Source organism: Trichoderma asperellum, chromosome 1 (assembly GCF_020647865.1).
Source record: "Trichoderma asperellum chromosome 1, complete sequence".
NCBI lineage: Eukaryota > Fungi > Ascomycota > Sordariomycetes > Hypocreales > Hypocreaceae > Trichoderma > Trichoderma asperellum.
In genome coordinates, this window is record NC_089415.1 from 1,260,188 (window position 1) to 1,284,528 (window position 24,341).

General features: G+C 47.4%; 5 protein-coding genes across 6 annotated transcripts; 3 read left to right on the forward strand and 2 right to left on the reverse strand.

Annotated features, from left to right (window-relative positions):
- Positions 1 to 6,790: 6,790 nt before the first annotated feature.
- TrAFT101_000371 (uncharacterized protein) lies at positions 6,791 to 8,741 on the reverse strand. Its single transcript, XM_024901682.2, has 3 exons — positions 8,112 to 8,741; positions 7,374 to 8,030; positions 6,791 to 7,304 (listed from the first exon to the last, which is right to left on the reverse strand). The coding sequence occupies exons 1-3, from the start codon at positions 8,648 to 8,650 to the stop codon at positions 7,031 to 7,033; spliced, it is 1,470 nt and encodes a 489-aa protein (XP_024764579.1). The 5' UTR covers positions 8,651 to 8,741; the 3' UTR covers positions 6,791 to 7,030.
- A 435-nt stretch (positions 8,742 to 9,176) lies between these two features.
- TrAFT101_000372 (uncharacterized protein) lies at positions 9,177 to 11,131 on the reverse strand. Of its 2 annotated transcripts, XM_024907398.2 has the most exons (5): positions 10,789 to 11,131; positions 10,547 to 10,733; positions 10,155 to 10,481; positions 9,993 to 10,091; positions 9,177 to 9,895 (listed from the first exon to the last, which is right to left on the reverse strand). In XM_024907398.2, exons 2-5 carry the CDS (start codon positions 10,586 to 10,588, stop codon positions 9,614 to 9,616), a joined length of 750 nt encoding a protein of 249 aa, XP_024764580.1. In that variant the 5' UTR covers positions 10,589 to 10,733; positions 10,789 to 11,131; the 3' UTR covers positions 9,177 to 9,613. The 2 variants fall into 2 exon arrangements, with proteins under 2 accessions (XP_024764580.1, XP_065982102.1); XM_066126005.1 differs by lacking the exon at positions 10,789 to 11,131 and having other exon boundaries at positions 10,155 to 10,576.
- Positions 11,132 to 12,398: 1,267 nt separating this feature from the next.
- On the forward strand, positions 12,399 to 19,586 carry TrAFT101_000373 (Type I Iterative PKS; the record flags this gene model as incomplete). Its single annotated transcript, XM_024907399.2, has 4 exons — positions 12,399 to 12,699; positions 12,788 to 13,172; positions 13,244 to 18,662; positions 18,738 to 19,586. The coding sequence occupies 4 exons, from the start codon at positions 12,399 to 12,401 to the stop codon at positions 19,584 to 19,586; spliced, it is 6,954 nt and encodes a 2,317-aa protein (XP_024764581.2).
- A 735-nt stretch (positions 19,587 to 20,321) lies between these two features.
- TrAFT101_000374 (uncharacterized protein) lies at positions 20,322 to 21,052 on the forward strand (the record flags this gene model as incomplete). The annotated part of the gene is made up of 2 exons (XM_024907400.2): positions 20,322 to 20,582; positions 20,648 to 21,052. 2 exons carry the CDS (start codon positions 20,322 to 20,324, stop codon positions 21,050 to 21,052), a joined length of 666 nt encoding a protein of 221 aa, XP_024764582.2.
- Positions 21,053 to 21,887: 835 nt separating this feature from the next.
- Positions 21,888 to 23,183, forward strand: TrAFT101_000375 (uncharacterized protein). The gene is made up of 2 exons (XM_024902277.2): positions 21,888 to 22,448; positions 22,503 to 23,183. The coding sequence occupies exons 1-2, from the start codon at positions 22,434 to 22,436 to the stop codon at positions 23,064 to 23,066; spliced, it is 579 nt and encodes a 192-aa protein (XP_024764583.1). The 5' UTR covers positions 21,888 to 22,433; the 3' UTR covers positions 23,067 to 23,183.
- Positions 23,184 to 24,341: the final 1,158 nt, after the last annotated feature.

Genomic DNA, 24,341 nt, shown 5'->3' on the forward strand with positions numbered 1-24,341 from the left:
GCCCAATTGAAAGCGAATTGATGCCTATCGACTGGCTGGCGTTGGGCAGGGAAGACGCGTCACTTTGATCGTGTAACGCTGGCTGCCTGTCATTGAGGCAGACGCTGAAGAAATCTGAAGAAGCAGCAGCAACAGGAGAGAGAGTCTGTTTGTACAGCATTGGTAGTACTGCGATCAATTGCCGGGATATCAAAGCAGGTCACTGAGTACGTGCATGCATGCTGCCATCCACCCTCCTCAAAAGGTATCTCGGGACCAGCAGAAACAATCAATGGCAGCTTCTTTTTCTGCACGGAGAGTTTCACTTCTCTTCACATTCTCACTCACTCTTCACGCACGCACTGGAACCATTTGCTACGCTCATTGCTACGCTCACCCTCCCCTCCCATTTCTCTTGGGCGACCCAGTCATGTGCGGCCTTCAGGCGCGGTCATCAGGCACACCGGACAGGGCCAAAGGGGTGGGTTGAGAATCGAATTGATTTTCCGCCTACCCCCTCCCCTCTGATGGAATCCAGTAGCTGGGCCGGAGGATATAGTGGCTTTCGTCTTTCTAGGGACCTGGATGCTGATGCTGCTGCCGTGTAGAGGAATCCATCGTACAACATTCGCGATCAGCATGCAAAGGTTGGGACTTCAGTTACCCCAGAAATCACAATTGTAGGTGGCGTTCATGGTAGAAAAATTATATATAAAAAAAAATTCAATAATTGACTTTTTCCCTTGTCCCTTTTACCTTCTATTTTGGGAGGGAGATTTGCAACTGTAATCAATTAAACTTGGTTGAGGCCGGCGGCTGTTAGTGGAGAGAGGGAGGTCCCTTATAGCGCCTCTCCGCAGCTTCACCGCAAGAGAGGCGCAAACCAGCCCTAAAGTTTGGGTCTCGAATTTTTTTTTTTTCTTATACAGGGGAAAAAAGGAACCAAAGACGTAAACAAAATAGTGAAATGAAGCTAAGAGCGGAGAGAAAGAGGGTCAATTGACGACATGCGCAACATGATTTCGCGCAGAAATCACATGGCGGTGGAGGATCTCTAGATAATTTTTCCTCATTCGCCCTGTTTAAGTGGGTGTGGTTGTCATCTGGTCGGCGGCTAGAGCGTCGCGAGAAGAGAAATGAGAGAGAGAATTAAAGAGAAGAAGGGGATTGTGGTGAGTAGTGCCGAGAAGGCATTGCCCCATCGTGGAGGAGTGCTTGGAAAGATTGTATCATTATCGACTGATGAATGACCTGCAAATCAAATTAGAGTGGACGGATATACCTGCCTTGAGCTTGTACTTCTACAGAACAAACCTACAGTACAAGCCCTACGAGTCCACCATAGCGATTTGCTCGTATCTGAGGTGGCGGTGGCAGGAAAATAATTTGAATTTGGGTCTACATATTCAATGGCCCAACAATAAGGGGAGAAAAAAAAAACTCAATTGCACTAGTAATGCTGCCCAAAAGAAAAAAGAAGAAAAGAAAAAGACAGAAAGAAGCCGAACTTACAAGCCCGCTGGTTGACTAACCATTAGAAAGAACTTGGTGATGGGGGTTGATTGATAATAGTAAACGCCGATAGAGGGGCAACTTTTGGCGATTATGGCGATAGCAGCGATAAAAAGTACCCAAAAAGGAGGGGCAATTGGGTTATCACCCCTCATCGATAAGGGCCTTTTTTTGGGGTGTCCTCGACAGGGCATGTCATGTTGCACCAATATTCGGGCGATCTGGACCCGGCTGGTAGGATTTAGGAACGGAGGGAGAGGGGAACGGTTTGAGGCTTGTTTCGGGTAATTGGCCGCGAGGAGATTGGCTGGGAAGAGAAGGAGAAGAAGACGCAAGAAAGAAGTTGTAATTACTATTGCAATCAATTGCTTTGCTTCGCTCACAATCAAGCGAATGGATGCAAAGCAAATGCAAAACAGCAGCAGCAGCGGCAGTGGCGCAATAAGCAGTTGGCCTCTTCCACTTGTAGGTACTACTGACGGGTGATTTTGGCGATGATGAACAGGTGGGCAGGTCGGTGGGGTGACTGACTTGCCTCGACTAGGCTGATTGATTGATTAATTGATTGCTTTGATTGCTTTGATGGAACACGGCGATGGTCGTGAAAGGGGAGGGGGGGTGTGTCCGTGGTAAAGTCCGACAAAATCAAATCTCAGAAATAGATAAAATGAAAAATTGGAGTAAAATATAGCAAAAGGGCATCACCCAGCGCCGTCAAGAAAAACAACCTTGTGCAAGGATTCCCAAATGGCAGGGCTCCCCCTCCTTGGTTGGACGGACGGACTCGACTGACTGACTCTCTGACCGTGACAAACCGTGGACGGAAGAGCCAAACCTTGGCCCAACAAGAGCAACAACAGGAGACCAAGACCCCTGGTCGGGACCCCCTCTCGGTCAAGTTTTGGTGCCTGATGCCCAACGCGCCGGACTACCTATTCTGGGCAGCGACTAGTCGGGCAGCCCAATGGCAAGAGGCATGTCGTTCGAAACAGTCATTGTTGCGTTGCGTATTAGCGTGTGCGTAGATGTGGATGTGGATGTGGATGTGGATGTGGATGACGAGGACGTGGATTCGTTCCTTGTGCTTGTGCGTGCTCTCTCTCTCCTCGCATCTCACATGCTGCTTAGCTGGCGCTGAATTAGCATGACTTTCTGACGGGCGAGGTGAGGCTTAGCCTGGTTGCTGCAAACGACTGGCTGGCGTTGTTTCTTTGTTAGTGTCGAGTCATACACGCCGTGAACAACACAACAAACAAAGAGATAGATGGACGAGGAAGACAAAGGGAGATTGGAAAATGAGGGCTAAACAGACACATTGACTCGCTGGCACAGATCTACTGGTCAGAGACCACCACGCACGTACTCGGGTTGCATTGCATTTGCATCTGCTCACTGCCTTGTCCCTCTTCGTGCTTTCTCTTTCGCTGTCAGTACGCGAGAGGCCTCTGCTGCTGCTGCGTGCCTTCACCGGCTGCGCAATGCCTGTCGGAAAAGCACTCAGCCAGTCGAATCAAATCAACCAATTCCCATTTTATCCTGTCAGCACTCGGTGTCCCTGCACCTCTGCCCTCTCCCACATAGCCCCCAGTCCCCATAATCGCCGGAGCCTTGTTCCCAGACGCACAGGCAAAAAGCTGCTGCAGCTGCTGCGCTGCAGGCCTTCCCACGTCCGCCGTCGTCATCCTATCGGAGGCACGCTCGGTATCTGCCTAGGGAAGCTGAAGGAGAAAGTGGCAGCACAAAGCAGCTTGCCGGTCAATTGGCCAGTAGCCACGCTCGGCGGCACGCAGGCGAAATCCATTGGCCAATGGCTCACGCCTCGGCATCCACACCGTTCCTCGCGTGACTCTGTCCACCTGAGCTCTGCCCTCCATTACAGCGAGCATGCACGAGTATTGAATATATAAACACCCTCCATTACGGTGCGTCCATTTTCTCGTCTCATCTGGAATGCGATATGCGATAGAATTCGCTCGGCCACACTACTAGAGATAGTAGAATGAGAGTCAGCCTGCCAATCAATCAACCAATTCGACCAGAACTTGACTCGCAATTGAGGGGAGGAGGAGGGGACAAGAGGAGAGAGAGGCACCGACAGGACTGAGAGAGAGACCAGCCAGTGACAGAATCAAGACCAGGGTGGGGGGTGTAGACAAGAAAAAAAAATAGAAAAAATACAGAAGAAAAAAAAGAGGAGGAGAATCTGGATCTGAGAAGCATAAACTGCGTGCATGATACATTGACACAAGCCAACCACTCACGCAAGAGACACTAGCCAGCCAGGTGCCTTGCTCCGCCTGCTCTAGCACGAGAGTGAGTCACAAGGATGGGGCTGACGATGGGAAAGAAAAAAGGCAGCCAAAAAGGGGAGCCGAAATCAAATGGGATGCATATTGGATTGGGACTTGGCTTGCCTGGACCTGGCTTAGGCGGCAAATCCCACGAGTCTGTCCTCCAAGGCAGCCGTTCTATCGATAAGCTAACTTGATTCCATTACAGTATGGAGTGGAAGTGCCATTATTATTTCGTCTACTTTGTTAATCCATTACACAGTCTACTTTTTTTTTTATCTGACATACGTCACGCCGGTAGGCATCAATTGGGAGCAGGCGAATTGGTGCTCTGCTGCCTTGGTAACTGTCTTTTCTTTTTTCTTTTCTTTTCTTTTTTTTTTGTCAATCCCATACTGTACCCCTTCTCTCTAGGCTGTGAGCTAACTCTTTTCTTCCAGCTTCCAGATAGGAATTTCAGCCCGGGGCGGCTGGAATGCCCAAGCATGGCGATCCCTCAAATGCCCTACTTCCTCTTCGCCCTAGCAATCAATCAATCAATCAATCAATCCATCAATCGACTAACATCCGAATTCTCGATTTCAGCGCCGCTCCGCCATGTGAAAATAGAACCAGAGACGTACGTCAACGTCATCCCAGCGGATGCCTCCCAAGCCCGCTTGTGGCGGGCGGTTCGACCACTCTAGTAAGTGTGGGGGAAAAAAAGAAGAGGAGGGAGGATCCATCACCGAAAAGGATGGGGGGTGGCGTTAACAACATCCGTCCGCGTGTGTTTCGAACGGATCACAGAAAAGAGAACTAAGTGATGGATGGAGTTAATGGAGTTTTCAGGACTCTGGAGCAAATCAATGCAAGTACAGGCATTGCTCTCGATGAAGAGGCTTGAAAAGCATTACCGACTCTCTGGCTGTTGCTGGCTGTCAATTGGCTTTGGATCGGATCAAGCTGGACTGAATTGGATTGGCCTTCCCGGATCGCTCAGCCATGATTATATTCCTCCCCCTCCATCAGCCGTCGTCATCGTCTCTCGTCAGTCTCACTCGCTCTCGCTCTCGCTTGACAGCTCAGATCAGCTTCGCTTGGCTCGGTCTTCCTCTTGATTTGAAGTTGATTTGATACCAGGCCAGACAAGGGAGACACTTGGCGAGAATGGCCAATGCATGCATCGCACAAAGGGGGACGATCCGGCCTGACCGGATCTGCTTCTCTCCCATTGAGCCCTTGTTGGCTTTTCCCTTGCTTGCCGGCTTGATTTGACAAATTTGATTACTCTGTGCTTCTGTGCACGGCATACCTTTTTTTTTAACCTGTATTACACACTCCAGGCTCCAAAGGGGAGAGAGCCCTTTGATTGATCAGCAGCCGAGCGGCTCTCCCATAGACGACGAAGAGAAGCCGCCCCCCCTGCCCATCGACTCGACCCCAACTAGTGTCCACATCTGGGCCATGCCGTTCCATCACGCTTGCTGCTAGTTCCCAGGCCTAGTGTACCTGTATTCAGCAGAATTATCCCGCGGCAGCCCGCGCATGACACCCCAAATCGCATTCTGGAGGGGGGGGGACAAAGAACGACGAGAGAGAAGCGCGTAGATCCCGTCGCACAGCAGTAAAAAGAGGACGATGCGCGCCATCTCACCCAATACGGTTGAGTCGCCCGTCCAATTGGATGCTCTCCTATCTACTTCGTGCCCTTCTTCCCTTCTCATGTGAGGGCTCAATACGGCCCGCCTGGCGCTTTGACGTGAATAGAAATCCACTCCCGCAACGCCTCTCCGCTCTTAGGGGGGCCTTGTCTTCTGTTGCTACAGATAGATGCTGGCTCTAGCTCGACGGGAAGCTTATCTCCAGGTAAAGTGTGTAGTGTAGTGTAGTGTAGGGGTAGATGGAAAAGAGAAGATGGATGGGGGTTACTACGATGCGACATCGTGACAGTGACGGGTGATGGGTTGAAACAGATCACGGGCTCGTAGTCGTCGCCCGTAAAGCATCAAGCACTTGCGTCATTGCCTCGATTATTTCTCTCGCTTCTTCTCTTAACCCACACCCCTCCCCCAAAGCCCTTCCTGCTGGTGTTTCTTCTTCCCCCTTCGTTCGGCTCCGACGTTTTGGCATCTGCTGCGAGATTTGCGATCCCAGCTAGCTTGCCAGTAGAGCAGCACATGGGCATCTCTAGTCTGTCTGCAGACCAAAGCAAAAATATGCAGTAGATGGCTCCGTAGCTTCTCAACAGACGAGCCTCCCCTCCCCTCCTCTCCCCTCCTCTCCCTTTTTGCGTGTGATTCCCCCACCTACGGCTCTTCCCACTTGCATTTTGCGGAATTTCCCTCAGTCTTTTGGGGGGCGTGTTTGGGAAATCCCCGCCGCTATGCTCCTGTTGTTGCGGCTGCCACGGCTGCAGTCGACGACGTCTTGTTCCCGCTCCTTTGTTTCTGCCCCTTGACCGGAGAGAAGCAGCGAGCAAAGACGCGCCATGCAACTATTTTGCATAACCGCCTATGCAACAGGGAATGATCCCATGTGGCTGGAGGGGCCTTGCTGATCAGCGTGCTTGTCACTGTTAACTCGCATTAATTAAGGCACAGGCAGATCCAGGGTGCTGCTCTGTGCTGTGTTCTATGCAGAAACGGTATAAGATGGACGGAGGAGCACGGCAGTTGAGTTAGCCTGTGTAGATGTGGCCCGTTGCCAAATGAGGCTTCTTGGAATAAAGACGTTCTGTCTAGTTTAATGATTTGTTCATCAAGAGAGGCATATTTGATTTTATTTGATTTTTATTATTTTGTAGTTGTAGATCCTAAGGATATGGATATGTAGACGGTCTCTACAAACAAGAGCATAGGCGCTGTAAACGAATTCGTTCGCTCAGGTAGCACCTATAAGAGCATGGCTTCAGTGGCTGCAAGCGTTAAAAGCGACCGCAATAGCCTACTACCCCACCCACTGATCCCAAAACATCAGCCAATTTAACAGAGAAAAAAGGGCAAAAAAGAACAAGAAAAGATGGTTAAGGCGATGATAGTTTTATTTACTACTAATCTCAATTTCAATATCAATTTCCTTTTAATTCTTATTTCCATTCCATTAGCATCGCACGATATCGCCTCATATTGCTTCGCAGTTGTTTGAAATCTGACCAAGGTGTACTTTGAAATATCACTCCCTCTACATCTGCCTCATTTCCTTCAGCCTGTAGCAACGTTTTCATCAAAGTACCCTTCCAAAAAAAATAATAGAATCAATCCGAATAGTCATTGCTCGCACTCTCGGAGGATAGTCAGGGCCGCACAATCTGCGCCGCTGCCACTGAATTCGCAAATCTGCTTCAACACATTGCACCTCTTCTTGACTGCAATCGAACTCTGTCCCACAAGCACCGCGAGGATCTTGGTAGAGAGCTCTTGTGCCGACCAGCCATTCTTCGTGTTACGAGTACCCCATTTACCGATGCCGAGATATTCAACACGCTGAGCGTAATCGTAGCAATCGGTCCACGCGGGGATAATGACTTGAGGGACACCGGCACTATCATTTGTTTTAAAACTCTGTGTTAGCCAACTGTTAAAGCAATGGGAACTGTAAGATGAGACTCACACAACAGCCTCATTGTAAGAGTTCGCTCCACCATGATGGATAGAGCAGACGACAGAGCCGCTTCGAAGTACCGCAAGGGGGTCAGCTTGGACCCAATCCTTGACGCGAATTCGGTCCTGTTGGAATGCTTGGCAGAGGACTTGCTCGATTCTGCATCCGGGTAGGAACACAGAGTATGCGCCATACTTTCTGAGCTTCCAGAGGACTTGGAGGCGACCCTTTTCGACCTGCTTATCAAGCTCGTTAATGACAATCTTGAGGGCTTTTGCTAGCTCAACTGCCTGGTCCTCGGTCATTTTGACAAGAGATCCCATGTTCACATAGATGGTTCGTCCCTCTGCAAGCCATCCAGCCAAGTCAGGCTCGGAGACCCAAACAGAGACGGGCTGGCGAATGATGGGGCCACAGCAAACAACATGAGCAGGGACCTTGAGCGGGAAATCAAGCTGCGGAAGGGAAGCTACTAGGATCTTGACGTTCTCCGGGCGACGTCGTATGAGATCCATAGGGGTTCGGAGAACAGCGTGAGCAGTGAGGTATGACTGCACATCCTTTCTCTGGGGATCCTTCTTGAATGCCTTTGCGGTGAACCTGACATAGTATGCGTTCAAGAGGACTTTATGCCAAGGGACAGGATAGGAGAATCCAGAGAAGAGCCTTGAAACGGTTTCAAGCAAGCGTTAGCGCAGTAGATGGGTAGAAGAGTAGATATGACGTTTGTTTTCGATTTTAACTCACGCTGGGAACTTCCAAAGGCTCGCACCTCGAGGCTGGTCCGACGCTGCAAACTCCTTGATGGATTTAGGGCTGAGGCAAATGAACTTGACGTTCAAATGAAAGCAGGCCGTCAAACCTGCCGCCATATAGCCGTTGACCACGACTATAGTGGGCTTAACCTCTCTAACAATATTGACAATAGAGGCAAAGAGGTCGACCATCTGACGTCCCGTATACGGCATATGGACCGCGGCAGCGTCTTTAATGGCTTTGCGAGTGTTTTTAAAGCCAGGAGGCTGGATGAAAGAGAGGGGAAAGGTAGGGCCGTTCTGCTTGCGAGTGAAGTGGTCTTCAACTGCCTGCATCAAGGGCAAACCGTTGATCTGGTGATAGGTGGCTCCTGCAGGAACATCATCTTGGAAACCAGGAGGAGTAGCAAGATGGATTTCAACAGTGATGTCTGCATCGCGGAGAGACTGGGCGGTAGCGAGGAAGACGTTGAGCTCGCCAGGCTCAACGTCGGTGATGAATAGGACTCTCTTGGGTCTAAAAGGAGACATTTTGGAGCTCCGAGAGAAAAGAGGCCTGAATAGAGAGGAAGAGGAAAAAGAGGAAAAAGAAGAGAAGAGAGGGGAGAAAAGAAGAGGGGAGGGGAGAGGAGGTCAGGGTAAGATAGGAAGGAAGGAACGGGTGGTAGGAAACTTTGCCAGCTGCCATACGCACCGCCCAGCTGCACTCGACGAGCAGTCACTCAGCAGTCACTTTTTGTTTACTCTTCACTCACCTTTGCCAAGACGGTTAAACAGAGGGCTTTCAGACGAGCCTTAGACGAGCCCTCTATCTAATCGAAAGCCCTCCATTTTCTGTTCCTATCACCTTTTTTCAAATTCGGATCGTGAATCCGGCAACCTTATCTAGATCCTATTCAGACATACTTCCCCACCAATCCATGTCTCGAATATGTATGTAAACCACTGTAGAATTTTAAAAAATGTACAATCTTTAAAAAAAAGTGATTCGATTTCAAGACGGAAGCGATCTGCACGCTTTCAGACCTATACATATTGCGAAAACAAATTTTGGATAATTTTATACTCTTAGTTTTAAATCTAGCCGAAAACGCTTGTAAAGCTACAACTTCCTCCTTATTGGAGATAATGCCAAGTGAGACATCCGCTTCTATACCTTTAAAAAAAAAAACAGATGCTACCGCTTTCGGCCAACAGTATAGGAAAACGCATGCCGCTTCAATCTGTTAAAAAAAAAAAAGTCGATCAAAAGACTTGCTATTCTGCAGAATATCAATGCGCGAAAGCAACAAATAGATCTTTGGTGGTGCTCTTTTCCCCAATCAGGACTCACTGTTGCTGTTGCAGCATATAGGAGGGCGAGCCGTGATTAACAAACGCGAGAAACAAAAATGTGGCGTAAATGTCTTACTTTCAAAGAACGACACGCTGGTCCGCATCCTTCCTTTGACTCTTATATATCGAAATATGCCCTATTCAACCGCCAGCATCACATCATGCCACCTGGGCAAAAGTCCTCTCAATCGCCTCCGAAAGCTCTCTCACCGTTACCTCGTCTCTAGGAACGGTGTGGCCCTTGCCATGATCGAATAGAATGGCCGTATCCTCGTCACATAGTCCGTACAGCGCGACTGCGCCATGAATATATGGATCACTGCAGCCCACTACGTGGCACGTCGGTATATCAATCACCACGTCGTGCTCATCCGCGAGCAGCGTCTGAACGCGCCCATCCACGATGCGAACTGGGGGCCAACCGGCAAAGAAAATGGCGCTCTATTGGCCCGTTAGAATAACGCAAACATCTCGTGGAGATCAAGACAACGTATAGAAGAAGGGAGATGGAGAGAGGGTGCAAGAAAGGACGTCGAACCTTGATGTGTCGAGGCCGGCCTTGCTCTCGAAAGAGACGTTGCTCTTCAAGAATCAAGGTGGCCGCCGTCGTTGCTCCTTCTGAGTAACCAAGAATGCCCTTGTTTTATCCCAATTACGTCAACAATTAATACCCATATCACGGCCGGTTACCAGAACTCACATCAATTTCCGGATCATCGTCCAGAATCTGTAGCAGCCGGCTTATAGTCTCAATCACAGCAGGAGCAGCAAACTGCTCTTTGTCGGCTACCAGCTTCCGCATCGTCTCCTCAGGCGAGTTGCCCTGCGGCATATCTCGAATGTTAATAATCATTTGCTCCAGCTCGCTTATGCCATCAATGTCCATGAATCGGTACAACGGCGGAGCACCAAAGTAGTCGTCAAAGCCAGGCGGTGGCGTCGCTCTCGCAAACCCGTTGATCCATTTGAACTCCACGCCAGGTCGAGTTGTAGCGTCAGTGAATATGCCAAGCTGGACTTTGAAGTTCTGGGCAAGATATGAAATAATCAGCAACGAAAAAAAAAAATCCTATTTGGTGTTTCGAAACTCACGGAAGCACTGCCAAAGGCTCCGTGGAGGCAGAGAACCTTCATGCTGATCAAGGTAATTCTAGGTGAATATTATATAACCTGTGCAAGCTTCAGGCCCAAGTCAAATAGCAGAGGACCGGTGAAAAGGTTACCCTTTCAAACACTTCTATTTCCCTCGTGAAGCTTGTTCTTTTTTTATCTCGAAAGTCTGTGTACCATGTCAATAATTGAGATCATCTATCCCCTGATTCAGTTCAAATCACCAACTGCGTAATAGGTGTCTCGCTCTTATCTGCAAGGGATGGAAACTGTAGTAGCGCGACGCCGAAGAAGACGCGTCTAGTCTGAGACCGCGTCGTGTCGTACCACTTTCAAACCAGATATTGATGAATTCAATTATGAATTGTAGGATTTATACATTTTGGTTGGGCAAATATTTTCCACATGTACCTGTCATCATAGGCAAACGTGCCAACTACCGAGACCCAGTCGAAAGAAAAGAACGAGGTGGTCAACATCCAAGGTATGATGAATCCATATCGCACAGCAAGCCATCGGCCCATGGTGGCAAGACGACCAGGAATTTGGCACAAAGCCACATTTTGAAGCCATCAGATGACATTGCCGCGCAGCTTGGTGCCGTTTATTGTTCGACAGGATAACCGCCTCTCTTGGCGGCGGGTATTCCTGTTACACTGCAGCAAAATTCCCCCCCTCTGGAAGCCCCATTTTTGACAGCTTGTCACATATTCGCCGAAGTGCAATCTGACTGTTTTTTGTTCATCCTCCTGTATGGCATCAGTAAAATAAAACACGTATCAGCATGATTCTATCTCTGTACATAAGCTTATCTTGAATGCTATAAATCTCTCTTTCCCATAACGGACAGAATAATGCGTCTGCGTGTTTTCATTTATATGTGGTGGCTGTCAAGCATCGAAGCAGATATTACTAAGAATTCATGTAAGGGGGGTTTAGTACGGCCTTGCTTCGCAGCACTTTTAGACTTTGCCAAATTCGCACACATCTGCGTCCTGTATGTAACCGTAATTTCACTGGTGTTATACCGCAGTACCATAGCGGAGGCTTTGGCATGATATATAAGGGTATTAAAATTTCAGCTTTGCTCCTGCACAAGCCATAATAACGATCGATGGCTCGTCGATGCCTGGACTTCTTACTCAAGCTCTCTAGCGTTACTCTACAAGTACTTCAGAATCGACTTGCGATCCCTTGATCGACACACCGCTAATTAAAAAAAGGAAAAAAAGAAAAGAAAAGAAAAGAAAAGTATCCATATGATCCAACGACTCAATGCACGCTGCACATGGGAGGAGACACGGCGGGAGGAATTAGTGAGACATGCCATCACAAACAAGGGTGAACCCAGGGCCGCCTCTAATTTCGTACAACAATATAGTAATTTTTAAACACATATTATTAGTATTAGTATTAAGCAGAGAACCGCGAGCTGACATTCTTGTAATACTGACAAGGTGGTTGCGTGGCGTAGAAGCTCGAACGTTGGTTGCAAATTCTTGATGCCAGTAAGCCTCGCGAATCCTGGTCGGAAAACAAAACCTAACGGGTACGGTAAGACATTGATCTTCATTTCAATTAAATAGTGTCTCTCATAGAACCCTTTGTAATTGTTATCCTTATCAACTCCTGCTGTAGAGCGATATGTCAAGACATCAGTCTTAAATAACCTTCTCCGCACCTTTTTCGCTTCTTCTCTCGCACCACCATTGAGGCTTCTCCTTCTGCTTCTCCCTTTGGCATCTTTTTGTAATGTAATGTAAAAAGGCTCTAGGTAGAAGCTTGGTCTATTTCCCTTGAGATCTCGAAAGAGACGCTCAACTCACAGCTCAACATGGCGTCTTCAGACGCGGACGAGACCCAAAAGGCTCCTATGCCTGTCGCCATCGTCGGCATGTCTTGCCGTCTGTCAGGCGGTGTCTCGACTCTCGACGACTTTTGGACTATGTTATCACGTTCTCGTGATGGCTGGAGACCTATTCCTGAAGAACGATACTCAGCCAAGGCATACCATCACCCTGATCCTCACAAAAAAGGCTGCTTCAACCAAAAAGGTGGATATTTCATGACTGGCGATTTATCAACGTTTGACGCACCGTTTTTCAATATCACAAGGCAGGAAGCTGAAGCCATGGGTATGAAGCTCTTTCCCCTGCACAATGATACATGCGTATATGCGTATATGTATGTGAGTTCCAGATAGCTTACCCATATCTTTATTAGATCCACAACAGAGACATCTTTTGGAGTGCACGTATGAAGCTTTAGAGAATGCTGGAATTCCCAAGCAGGCTATTGCTGGCAGCAACATGGGCGTGTTCATCGGCGGCACTGCCTCAAATTATCATCTTGGTACTTTGAAAGAGCTAGATCAGGTACCAATGTATGATGCCACTGGTAACCACCAGTCCATTCAAGCTGGCCGCATCTCTTACTACTTCAACTTGCATGGCCCTTCCTTCACAGCAGACACGGCCTGCTCGTCCGGTTTATACGCACTGCATTTGGCGGTACAGAGTATCCGTTCAGGAGATTCGGACTCTGCCATTGTCGCAGCGTCCAGCTTGCATCTTCAGCCTCATTACATGATTTCCATGTCCGGATTAGGGTGAGTTTGTGTTTTATCGCATACAAGTCAGCCCTCTCTTCGAATACCAAATGAAGTCTAACGTTTTCAAGGCTTTTTAACGAACAAGGAAAGACATTTGCTTTCGATCACAGGGCAAAGTCGGGTTTTGCTCGAGGCGAAGGCACAGGCTGTCTTATTCTGAAACCACTTCACAAGGCGCTGGCAGACAACGACAAGATATACTCGGTCATTATCAACACTGGCGTCAACCAAGACGGCAAGACCTCAGGACTGACAAATCCTAGCGGCGATGCGCAAGAACAGTTGATACGCGATGTTTATGCTAGAGCTGGCATTTCTCCAGAAGATACTGGATACGTGGAAGCCCATGGAACCGGTACGCGAGCCGGTGATCCTATAGAAGCTAATTCCGTTCATCGTGTTTTTGGAAAGGGGCGTACAAAGCGCGCGCCATTATATATGGGCTCAGTAAAGTCCAACGTTGGCCATTTAGAAAACGCAAGTGGAATTATTTCCATTATCAAAGCATCAATAATGCTAGACAAGGGTTTTATTCTTCCCAACGTCAACTTTGAAAAGGCAAATGAGGCCATCCCCCTCGATGAATGGAACATCAAAGTTCCAACCAATATCCGACCGTGGCCACGGAACAAGCGCTTCATCAGCGTTAATAGCTTTGGATTCGGAGGATCTAATGCGCACGTTGTGCTTGAGAAAGTCCCAACGTCCTTCGTGGACCTTCCTCAAGATAACCAGAACACGACTCCGAGACTATTCGTGTTATCAGCTCATGATGAAAGCGCTGTCAAGCGAAAGGCCGAAAAACTTGGCATATACATTGAACAACACCCCGAAGTCTTCCAGAAACGATTGGTCAATGACATGGCTTACACACTTGGGGAGAGGAGGACACATCTGCAGTGGCGCATCGCCATTACAGCATCCTCGTGTAGTGAGCTTGCAAATGCTCTCAACAGCGTCAGTGCCACTCCTGGGGTAGTGCCTTCCAAGGAGCCAAAGGTGGCACTCGTATATACCGGTCAAGGAGCTCAGTGGGCAGGGATGGGAAAAGAGCTTATGAAGAGTCATCCAATCTTTGCCAAAGCTATCGAAACTTGCAGCAACTATCTGCAAACAATTGGTGCTGATTTCTCGCTGTTGGAAGAGCTCGCCAAGAGCAGCGAAGAGACACTAGTCAACGAGGCACACATCTCGCAGCCTGCATGCACAGCCATACAGATTGGCCTTACAAAACTGCTGGACGTTTGGGGAGTTTCACCTTCGGCAGTCATCGGCCACTCCAGTGGTGAAATTGGCGCTGCCTTTGCTGCTGGTGCCGTGACCCTTGAGGATGCTATGTCCATAGCCTATTGGCGCGGAAAGGTTTCATCAGAAATGAAATTCAAGCATCAGGATCTCCGCGGTGCCATGCTTGCTATCGGTGCTGCAGCTCAAGATATCAGAGTCATTGTTAAGACCCTGGGGCTACAAAGGGTCAATGTAGCCTGCGAAAACTCTCCAAATTCCATTACGGCTTCGGGAGACGAAGAAGATGTCGATAGACTGGCTGCTGAACTAGAAAGTCGAGGCATCTTCAATCGCAAATTGCGGGTGACAATGGCATACCACTCCGCTCACATGCAGCTAGTTGCAGATGATTACAAGGCTGCCATCAAATATGTGACATCCAAGGACTCCTCAAATGTTGAGTTTTATTCATCGCTATTCGGGAAGAAAATTGACTCGACAACATCACTCGGCCCATCATACTGGGTCGAGAACTTGACACAGCCCGTTCTCTTCTCTTCGGCTTTCAAAGAGCTTTATCTTGATACAGAGCCGGACATCGTTATCGAGGTTGGCCCGCACTCTGCCCTTGAGGGTCCTATTAAGCAGATCCTGAAGGCTATCAGCCCTAAAGTTGCTTTAGGAGTCAAATATTTGCCTTCTCTCGTTCGTAACCAGCATGCGACCTCATCGACCTTGAACTGCGCGGGTAGCTTGTTTCTCAAGGGCTACCCAATCAACTTACGGAGAATCAACCGTCCTAATCAAGGCGTACGAGCCCCTACACTTGTCACGGACTTTTATCCATATGGTTGGTCGGAGCACAAGTACTGGTTTGAGCCTCGGTCAGCTAAGCAGATGCGCCAGAAGCCGTTTAATCGTCACGATCTCCTAGGCCTCTTGGAAGACTCTTTTAGTGATGTCGAGCCTAAATGGAAAAATGTAATTTCCACAGACGATGTGCCTTGGCTTAAGGATCATCGCATGCAATCGCTAGCCACGTTTCCTTTAGCGGGCTATATCTGTATGGCTGTAGAAGCAGCGTCACAGCGAGCACAGCTACGAGGTATCCCAATTACGCAAATCGAAGGCTTCCGTCTCCGAGAGATTCAAATTTCCAAAGCTCTCATACTAGATGATGGCGTTCCGTACGAGACGGTGTTCTCTTTGAAGCCTTATGCTGAGGGCACCAGGTCCTACTCTAATGAGTGGGATGAATTTCGAATTTTATCGTGGAATTCAGCCAGAGGTTGGCTAGAGCATTGCAGAGGATTGGTCGGAATTAAGAAGGTCGTACCAGCTAATCCAGTCAATAGTGCTTTACTACAAGCCGCCTCTACTCGCCGTCAACATACCAAGACAATGGACTGCCATCAGCTTTCCATCAATGATTTCTACTCTGAGCTAGAGGCCCGAGGAGCTGGATACAGCGGAGTCTTCAGGATTCCGTCAGATGCTGATTTGAGGCTCGGTGAGAAATATACCACCGCGTCTATAACAATTCCCGATACAGCAGCTGTCATGCCGTTGTCTCATGAAACAACATCTATTGCTCCATCAGCATTTATAGACCTGTTTTTTCAGCTCACGTTTCCGATACTGGGTGCTGGAAGCGGCAAGATGCCTTCTCTTTTTATGCCCTCTGCCGTCAAAGAGATCGATATAAGCAGTGCTTTGCCAAACAAACCAGGGGATCGGGTGCAAGTCGTTGTTAACGGATACCTAAATTTTGAAGCCCCTGGACCTGTTGACTTTTTTATTGATTCCTGGTATCAAGATTCCGCTGTGCCCGTGGTAAAGATGAGTGGATTCAGAACGACACCAGTTAATGGCGATATCGTTGAGAGCATGAATCCGCGATCTATCTGTTACAAGGTGGAATGGGAACCTCTTGATGCGGAGAACAAGCAGCCGATAAAACAAGACGTAAAGAACGGTATTACTCAAAACGGCCACAAGGTTAAGAGTTCTATCGATCGAACATCAGCGATTGGTAACGGGCAAAATAACCACACCAGCAATGGCCATCGAGCCCCCAATGGCACTAATGGCGCCAAATCTCACACAAATGGACACCACAAACTCAAAGAGTCTCTCGGAGAAGTCAATGGAAATGGCGCTAAATCTCACACAAATGGACACCACAAACTCAAAGAGTCTCTCGGAGAAGTCAATGGAAATGGCGCTAAATCTCACACAAATGGACACCACAAGCCCAAAGAGCCTCTTGGAGAAGTAAATGGAAATAGTGTGGAAAATGGCAGCACCAAACGGCTGAATTGCGATCTTGCAGAGCAAAGCGTGAATAACAGCTTGGATGATGTTGATTTCGTTGTAATCTCCCAACATGATGGTAACCATCTGCTTGAAAGGGCTCTCTTGGATCTGCTGGCGCTGCGCACCGCGAAGACTCCACGCCTAGTTGCCTTGTCTGATGTCGTTCCTGAGCCGACCGCTTGTTACATCTGTTTGGTTGAAATAGACAAGCCGATATTTATCAACCTGACAGTCGAAACTTTTGAGAAATTGCAGAATCTGTTCACAGTCTGCCATTCCATGCTCTGGGTGACGTCTGGGGCGTATCGCTTTGCAGAGAACCCAGAAAACAATATTGCGCAAGGTTTCTTACGTACGGTTCGTTCTGAGGCAAACAAAGCTGTAGCCTCTCTTGATTTAGATCCTCGTTCTAAATCCGATGCTCGTGACACCGCTGAGCTCATCCTTCGTGCAGTCAAAGTCTCAGTTACGATACCCGAGGACGATGCTCCTGTGGATTACGAGTTTGCGGAAGAAGAAGGCAAGTTGATGGTACCTCGTGTTGTCAAGCAAGATGACATGAACCTCGCAATCTTCCATGATACAGAAACTTCAAACTCGCCACCTTATCCACAACCGTTTGATCAGCCTGGACGGCGTCTCACTGTGGCTGTCGGTACCTATGGTGCTCTTGACTCTCTGTACTGGAAGGATGAGCGTGAAACGCCTTTGGGGCATGAAGAGATAGAAATCAAGGTGGCGTGCACAGGAATGAACTTCAAGGACGTTGTCATCGCTATGGGTCAAGTATCCAGCCCATATCTCGGCGTCGAATGCAGCGGCACTGTGTCTCGCATCGGTTCTCGTGTGGGTTCCTTGAGGGTTGGCGATCGAGTCTGTGCCATGTCACTAGGCGCATATGGCACATACTCTCGATGTCTTGCTTCCAGCGCGGCAGTTATTCCCCATGACATGAGCTTTGTGGTAGCAGCATCAATCCCCGTCGTATACTGCACCGCATATTACGGTATCATGGATCTGGCCAGGCTAGAATACGGCGAGAAGATCTTAATCCACGCTGCATCTGGCGGCGTTGGCCAAGCAGCCATTCAGCTGGCGCAGATGGTTGGCGCTGAGATTTATGCCACCGTTGGAAGTGCAGACAAAAAGCAGTTCATTATGGATAAATATGGCATTCCAGACAGTCATATTTTCTATAGTCGAGATGCTACCTTTGGCCCAGCCGTCCGAGAGGCTACAGGTGGCCGTGGAGTTGATGTCGTACTCAACTCGCTTGCAGGCGACCTTCTTCGCGAAACGTGGGACTGCCTTGCGCCTTTTGGGCGTTTCATTGAACTAGGCAAGCGAGATATCACGAATAACACAAGGCTTGAGATGGCTAAACTCGAGTATAACTGCACCTTCAGCTCGGTTGATTTGACCCTTGTTGCTGCGGAACGACCCAGAATCTTGGAGCGCACTTTTGCGTCGGTGATGCGCCTTGTCGAAAATAAGACAATCAGGCCCATTGAGCCCATTACTTCTGTCAGCATCCAAGATGTCGAAGGAGCACTTCGCAAGTTGCAAAGCGGCAAAACAGTAGGAAAGCTGGTGGTGACACATGGTGGCTCTTGTCAGGTCAAGGTTACACATCCTCCACCTCGCTCAGATGTTCTGGAGCGCGATGCGACATATGTTATAATTGGTGGGACAGGTGGCCTGGGACGGTCCATCACACGACGAATGGTCAGCCGCGGCGCTCGACACATCGTCTTGCTCTCTCGAGGCGGTAATGAAACGGATAGCGTGAAAAAATTGGTGAAGGAGAGCCGAAAGCTAGGCGCTTCGATATACGTTCTGCCTTGCGATGTTGCTGATGAGCAAAAGGTGAAGGAGCTAGTGGATGAGCTGCAAGATGATCTGCCACCTATCAGAGGCATCATTCATGCTGCTATGGTTCTTAGAGTATGTTCCTCCCCCCCTGATAATCCTCCCAGTATTGAAATTCTGTTAAACCCCAGTTGCTAACGAATGCCTTAGGACGTGCTTTTTGAAAAGATGACTTTTGAAGACTATGAAGCTGTCGTTAGAAGCAAGGTCTCAGGAGCCTGGAATTTCCACAACGCCCTCATCAAAACTCCACTCCAGTTCTTCATTGTCCTCTCCTCTGTCGCTGGCATAGTGGGCAACCGCGGCCAAGCACATTATTCTGCGGCCAACACGTACCTTGACGCCCTTGTCCTACACCGACGCCGGCAAGGTTTGGCAGCCTCATCTATCGACCTTGCTGCCGTAGAGGGCGTTGGATACTTAGCTGAAAACGGCGCCAGAATGTCACAGGTCATGAGGAACTTGTCAAACAACACCCTGGGCGAGGCAGAGGTTCTGGCACTGATCGAATCTGCAATGACGGGCAAAGTCGACCGTTTCTGCCAGGGCCAAGTCATCACGGGGCTAGGCTTTGACAATGCATCGTCAATGCCGTTTTATGCCTCTGATGCCAAATTCTCTCATCTGCGTGAAGCTTTGCTCGCCGCATCAGCCGACGCTGACGCCTCGTCGGGATCTGAGGGCTTGTCCATTTCTCAACAACTACGAAGATGTAAAACTGCCGAGGAGGCTCAAGAAATCGTGACGCTTGGTCTTCGCGATAAGCTCGGCGCCATTCTGATGCTGTCAGAAGAGGTGATGGCAGCACGACAAGGAAACACGTCCATCACCGCTTTTGGACTGGACTCGCTCAACGCAATTGAGCTCCGAAATTGGATTGGAAAAGAGCTCCAGGCTCATTTGCAGGTTCTGGAGCTGCTGACTAGCGGGCGAGTCGCAGATCTGGCTGGTCTGGTGCTGCGAAAGTCGAGAATCGAGGGAGTCTGGACAGAGAAGTGAGAGAGAGTCGGACCTTATCTGGTGAGAGCGAGAATTGTTAGTTGCTTCATGTGAAAAGCGAACGGCGGGTTAATAATTAGTTGGGCATTACAAACCACTTGAATATTGTGATAGAACGAATGAATCTTTTCTTTTCGTTACTGGTGATGATTTCGCCCCGCCATCCAAAGTGCAATGACGTGCATAGACTGTTGCTGCCTCAGGAACTACGACCATGCAATCGATAACAGATCTTCTTATCTAAGCGAGTTTTATGCGACCTTGCCCAGATGGGCAATTATCATTTCATGCAAAAAAAAAAATCGCCTCTCCTATTTGAAATGGTCGTGAACTATCGCAAATACTCACCTACAAGAAGACATTTCTGTGGCGGCAGATCGGTATTAAAAAGCAGCGAGGCTTGCGGCATCTTCCGTATGGCGCTAAACCTGTGCTGAACAATTTTGCCAGAAGAGGAAATGGGGATGCACTGGCCCGCTAATCGCCCTATTCCGCCCCTGGCAAAGACCAGTGGAGATGCTTCAGTAACCAGACCGCGGTGGTGACATCAATGGCGCACACCTACCCTGTGAGACTGGAATTACCAAAAAGGGAAATGGAAGAGAAGCTTAGGATCGACGATAGGTTGTAATGTGGGGAGCTGTGTGATGCGAAATAGGGTTTGCTCATGGTGTTGAGATTTGAAATTCGACATTTGAGATAGGCTTCTGTAAAATTCGGGAAAGGTATATATAGATGATATGGATTCTCAGGAAGTTGAGATATTCCAGCACAGGATCACTTCGCAGCATCAACAAGCAAAAGCAGTTAAAACAAGCACTACTAGCAACATCACTTTGCAACTCTCTCAGAGCTAATACAACTCATCCGCCATTCACCATGAGCAACAATGTTCGATCCCAAGATCTCCCTCTTTCCGGCGTTGCCCGAGATGGCTGGTCAACCGAGACCGAAGCCACAGCCACCTGTTTCTGCGGTGCTGTGCAAGTGGTAGTTGTATGTTGCTTGCCCTTTCATATCTACAGCATAGGTAACAATGCGGGAACTAACACCATAAACAGCCCATTGTGGCTCCAGGCCTGGTCAATACCTTTGTCTGCAACTGCTTCGACTGCCGCAAAGTCACCGCATCCATGTTCGCCTCCAACTTTACCATCGACAACTCTTACCTCAAGTACATTCGTGGCGAGGACAATATCACTCGCTGGGGCCAGAGCAAGACACCTGCTTCTGGAACCGAAATGACCAACGGCTTTTGCAAGACATGCGGCACGCTCATGTATCGCAGGAGCGAACTCTTCCCGAACAAAAGCTACATGAGAATCGGCACCGTGGACGATTTCAACCTGCACGAAACCAAGCTCAAGCCTCAGGTCGAGATCTTCACTGATAGCCGTGTGAATTGGTGGCATGGAGTGGAGGGAGCCAAGGCCATGCCAGGTCCTTTCAAGACAGCCTCCATGTGACTACGTGAGAGGAAGACGAGACTGTAAACGGGCATTAGACAATAGATGTACTATACGATAGAGGTGTTTGCGGGAGTGTTCTAGACTGATGAATAGACTCTTTTTTCTTCCATTACTCCGTATTACATGCACCTTTCTCCTGTCTGACGTGTCAGGAATGTGGCTGCTTACCGTACAGCGCATTTGCATAGATATTTAAGCATAGCTACATGCTTCGTGTAATGTACCTTCTATCCACTAGTACCTATGCACACAGGTAGGAAATATGAAGTAGAGAGCCTCACCTCATCCCATCCTGGGCGCTTGTGGTAAACCATGTGTGCTGCTGAAAGCATGATTGGTGCAACTATTGCCAAGGTACAAGATGCCCCTCCCGTGTCTCGCGGTGCTATCCGAGTCGGAGCGATGGTTCCGTCATACATTCCGCCGTCACACAACACCATGATCCCACCTCGTCCGCAGCGTTGCATTTCAGGTGCCGACGTGGCACATGGCCTTAGCTCTTGGTGACCTAATGCCGCGGATATTTTTTTTTTTCTCAAAGAGATGGGCGGGAGGAGCGGGAGCAGCACTGCATTGCGGCCATGTGCCGATGAATCCCTATGGGCTGATGCCGAGTCCAAAATGTGACGTCTTAATGTTCAGCTCCAATGAGGCAACCAGAGCCCAAGGCAACATCGTGCCGTTAACGTTCCGATATGTTATTTTTTTTTTTTTTTTTCGCTCTGCCGAATCCTTCCTAAGGCTGAGCCCATAGCACGACTATTGTCTGAGTGAGAAGCCCCCGCATCTCAAAATACGATGCTTGGCGCGTTGATCCCGTCCAAAGCTCCTCCGCTAGCGAGGGCCTCTACCTCACCTGCTCACTTACAACGAACGCCCTACTTTGTGCTCTTTCAGCCAGCAATAGTCTATAGATTACGCAATGGAAAGATCGAGACATAATCCTTCGACCTCGTATTATTGTACGACTATTTCATGTACTCTTATTAGCCACTGAATCGAGGTCTCACCGCTAGGTAGATACTCTTTTGGGAAACGCGGTGTTCGTATTCTGAGAGGCCTTAAGCTTAACATGGAAATTTGAGTAGCGCAGATCCCCCGGGATGTCGGCCGTTGGGGTGGGGAGGCGGCCGATTCTGTCAAAAATAGTCCATCTTGGCCGTAAATAGAGCATCAACTGGGCGGGTTGCTCGGTTAAGACACGAGTGAAGCGTACCGTACTATTCTCTCGCAAAACTCGGTAGTGGATTGTTGTTTTTCTTACTATGATGCTAGCATAAACCAGCTATCCTATTGGTTATTTTGATCAAAACATGGTTTAATTCTGGGGATATCCACTACCGACTTTTGCGAGGGAATACGATAATATTGAGGCTCAATGAAGCCTGACGCTGTGAGTCTTGAGAGTATAAAAAGGGCAGACTTTTCCTGTTGACATGAGATTTAGAACGACCATCCCAGGCTCTCAACATCTCAAGACTTACATCACAACAATCTTAAAGACATTCTCAAATATTCCCTAAACGAAACTTCTAAACCAATCAACATGAAGTTCACCACCACTGCCGTTGTTGCCATTGCTGCACTCGTTGAGTCAGCCTCTGCCTTGGGCAAAGCTCGCGTTGTCAACAAGTGCCCCTTCAGCGTCACTCTCTGGTCTGTTGGCAGCGCCATCTCTCAGCCAACAACTCTTGCTCAGGGTGGTTCATATGGCGAGACCTTTTCTCGCGATCCTGTCACCGGCGGCCGTGCCATCAAAGTCACTGTCCAGCCTGATGGCCTCTATACCGGCAAGCCAGAGACCATTTTTGCTACAAATCTCCAAGACAACACCATCTGGTACGACCTTTCGGATGTTTTCGGCGATGCTTTCAGCGGGAAGAAAGTGACTGTTACCAGCGCAAATACTGCGTGCCCCCAAATCGTTTGGTCAAACGGTGTTCCTCCTGCGGGAAGCCAAGTCAAGAACTGCGGCGCGGATAAGGATGTGACTTTGACGCTATGTGCTTAAAACAATGCATGCACAAGCTAAGGAAAGGGTATATAAGTTAGACCATGATGTAATTTTAACCTGTTCAAGTCGTATGTTAGCAATGAATAATGAATTATGAAAGTTTTTTGATCCGTCACACATTTGGTGAAACTCAATTTGTCTTGTCAAAAGCTTGACAAAATAATTCACAGAGTCGCGCTTGAACTAGTAATAGTACCAGTATAACCTGAATATACCAATGTAGAAAAAAAAGTAGAAAGTTCAAACCGTCCTGCCTGACGAGTAAAGGCCTGTCATCAACGCGAAGTAATTCGCTATACGTAGATATTAAAATGTGTTGGAACGCTTGAATTAGTTAATTAAAGCATACGATAGAGGTTATAAAGAGCCTTATATTAGTATAAAGGAAAATGCTGCATTAGCCTATATAAATAACTATACTTATTAATAAATAAAAGGACTGCTTTACTAAGCATTATAGCTAGGCTTAAATAAGCCTAGTAGCTTTATAGCCTATATTATATTAAGTAAAAAAAAGGCTATATTTTAATATACCCTTTACTTAATAAAGTTATTATAAATACTTTATTAAATATTATAGCTTTATTTTTTAATATTATAGTATTTAAAGCCTTTTTTAAATACTTAACTAAGCATTTTATAAAGGCCTTAAATACTGCTTTAAGCACCCTGCTATTATAGTAAGTTACTATAATATTAACTATAAAGTAAAATATATTTTTATTATTAATTTAATTAATAATAATAATAAAGGTTTACTTCTTTAAGCTTTATAAAAGGCTTTAAAAGCTTAAAAAAATAAATAATAGCAGGGCATTTATAATTATAAATACCTTTTTTCTTTCTTTTTTTATAAATTTTATTATAATAGCCTTTTAAAAAAAAAAGTACTTTATTACTTAAGTTATAAATATAAATAGCTTTATGCTTCCTTAAGCTTTTAAATATTAAAATAATACTAATTTAAGCTTTTTAAGCCTTTTTTAAGTATATTATAGCTGCTGCTACTGCTTAATATATTAATTATACTAGACTTAAGTCTTTAATTTTTTTATTAAAGCTAGCTTTTTTTTCTTCTTCTTTTATAGCTTTACTACTATTTTTAATATAGTCTTTGCTTTTTTTTTAGCTTTTTTATTTTTAAAGCTTTTTTTTTTTTTTTTTTTTTTTTTTTTAATACTGCTGCTACTGCCTATATAAATTATATTTATAATAGCTTTAAGTTAAGCTTTTAATAAGTTATTAAATATTAAATAAAGTATATAAATTAAT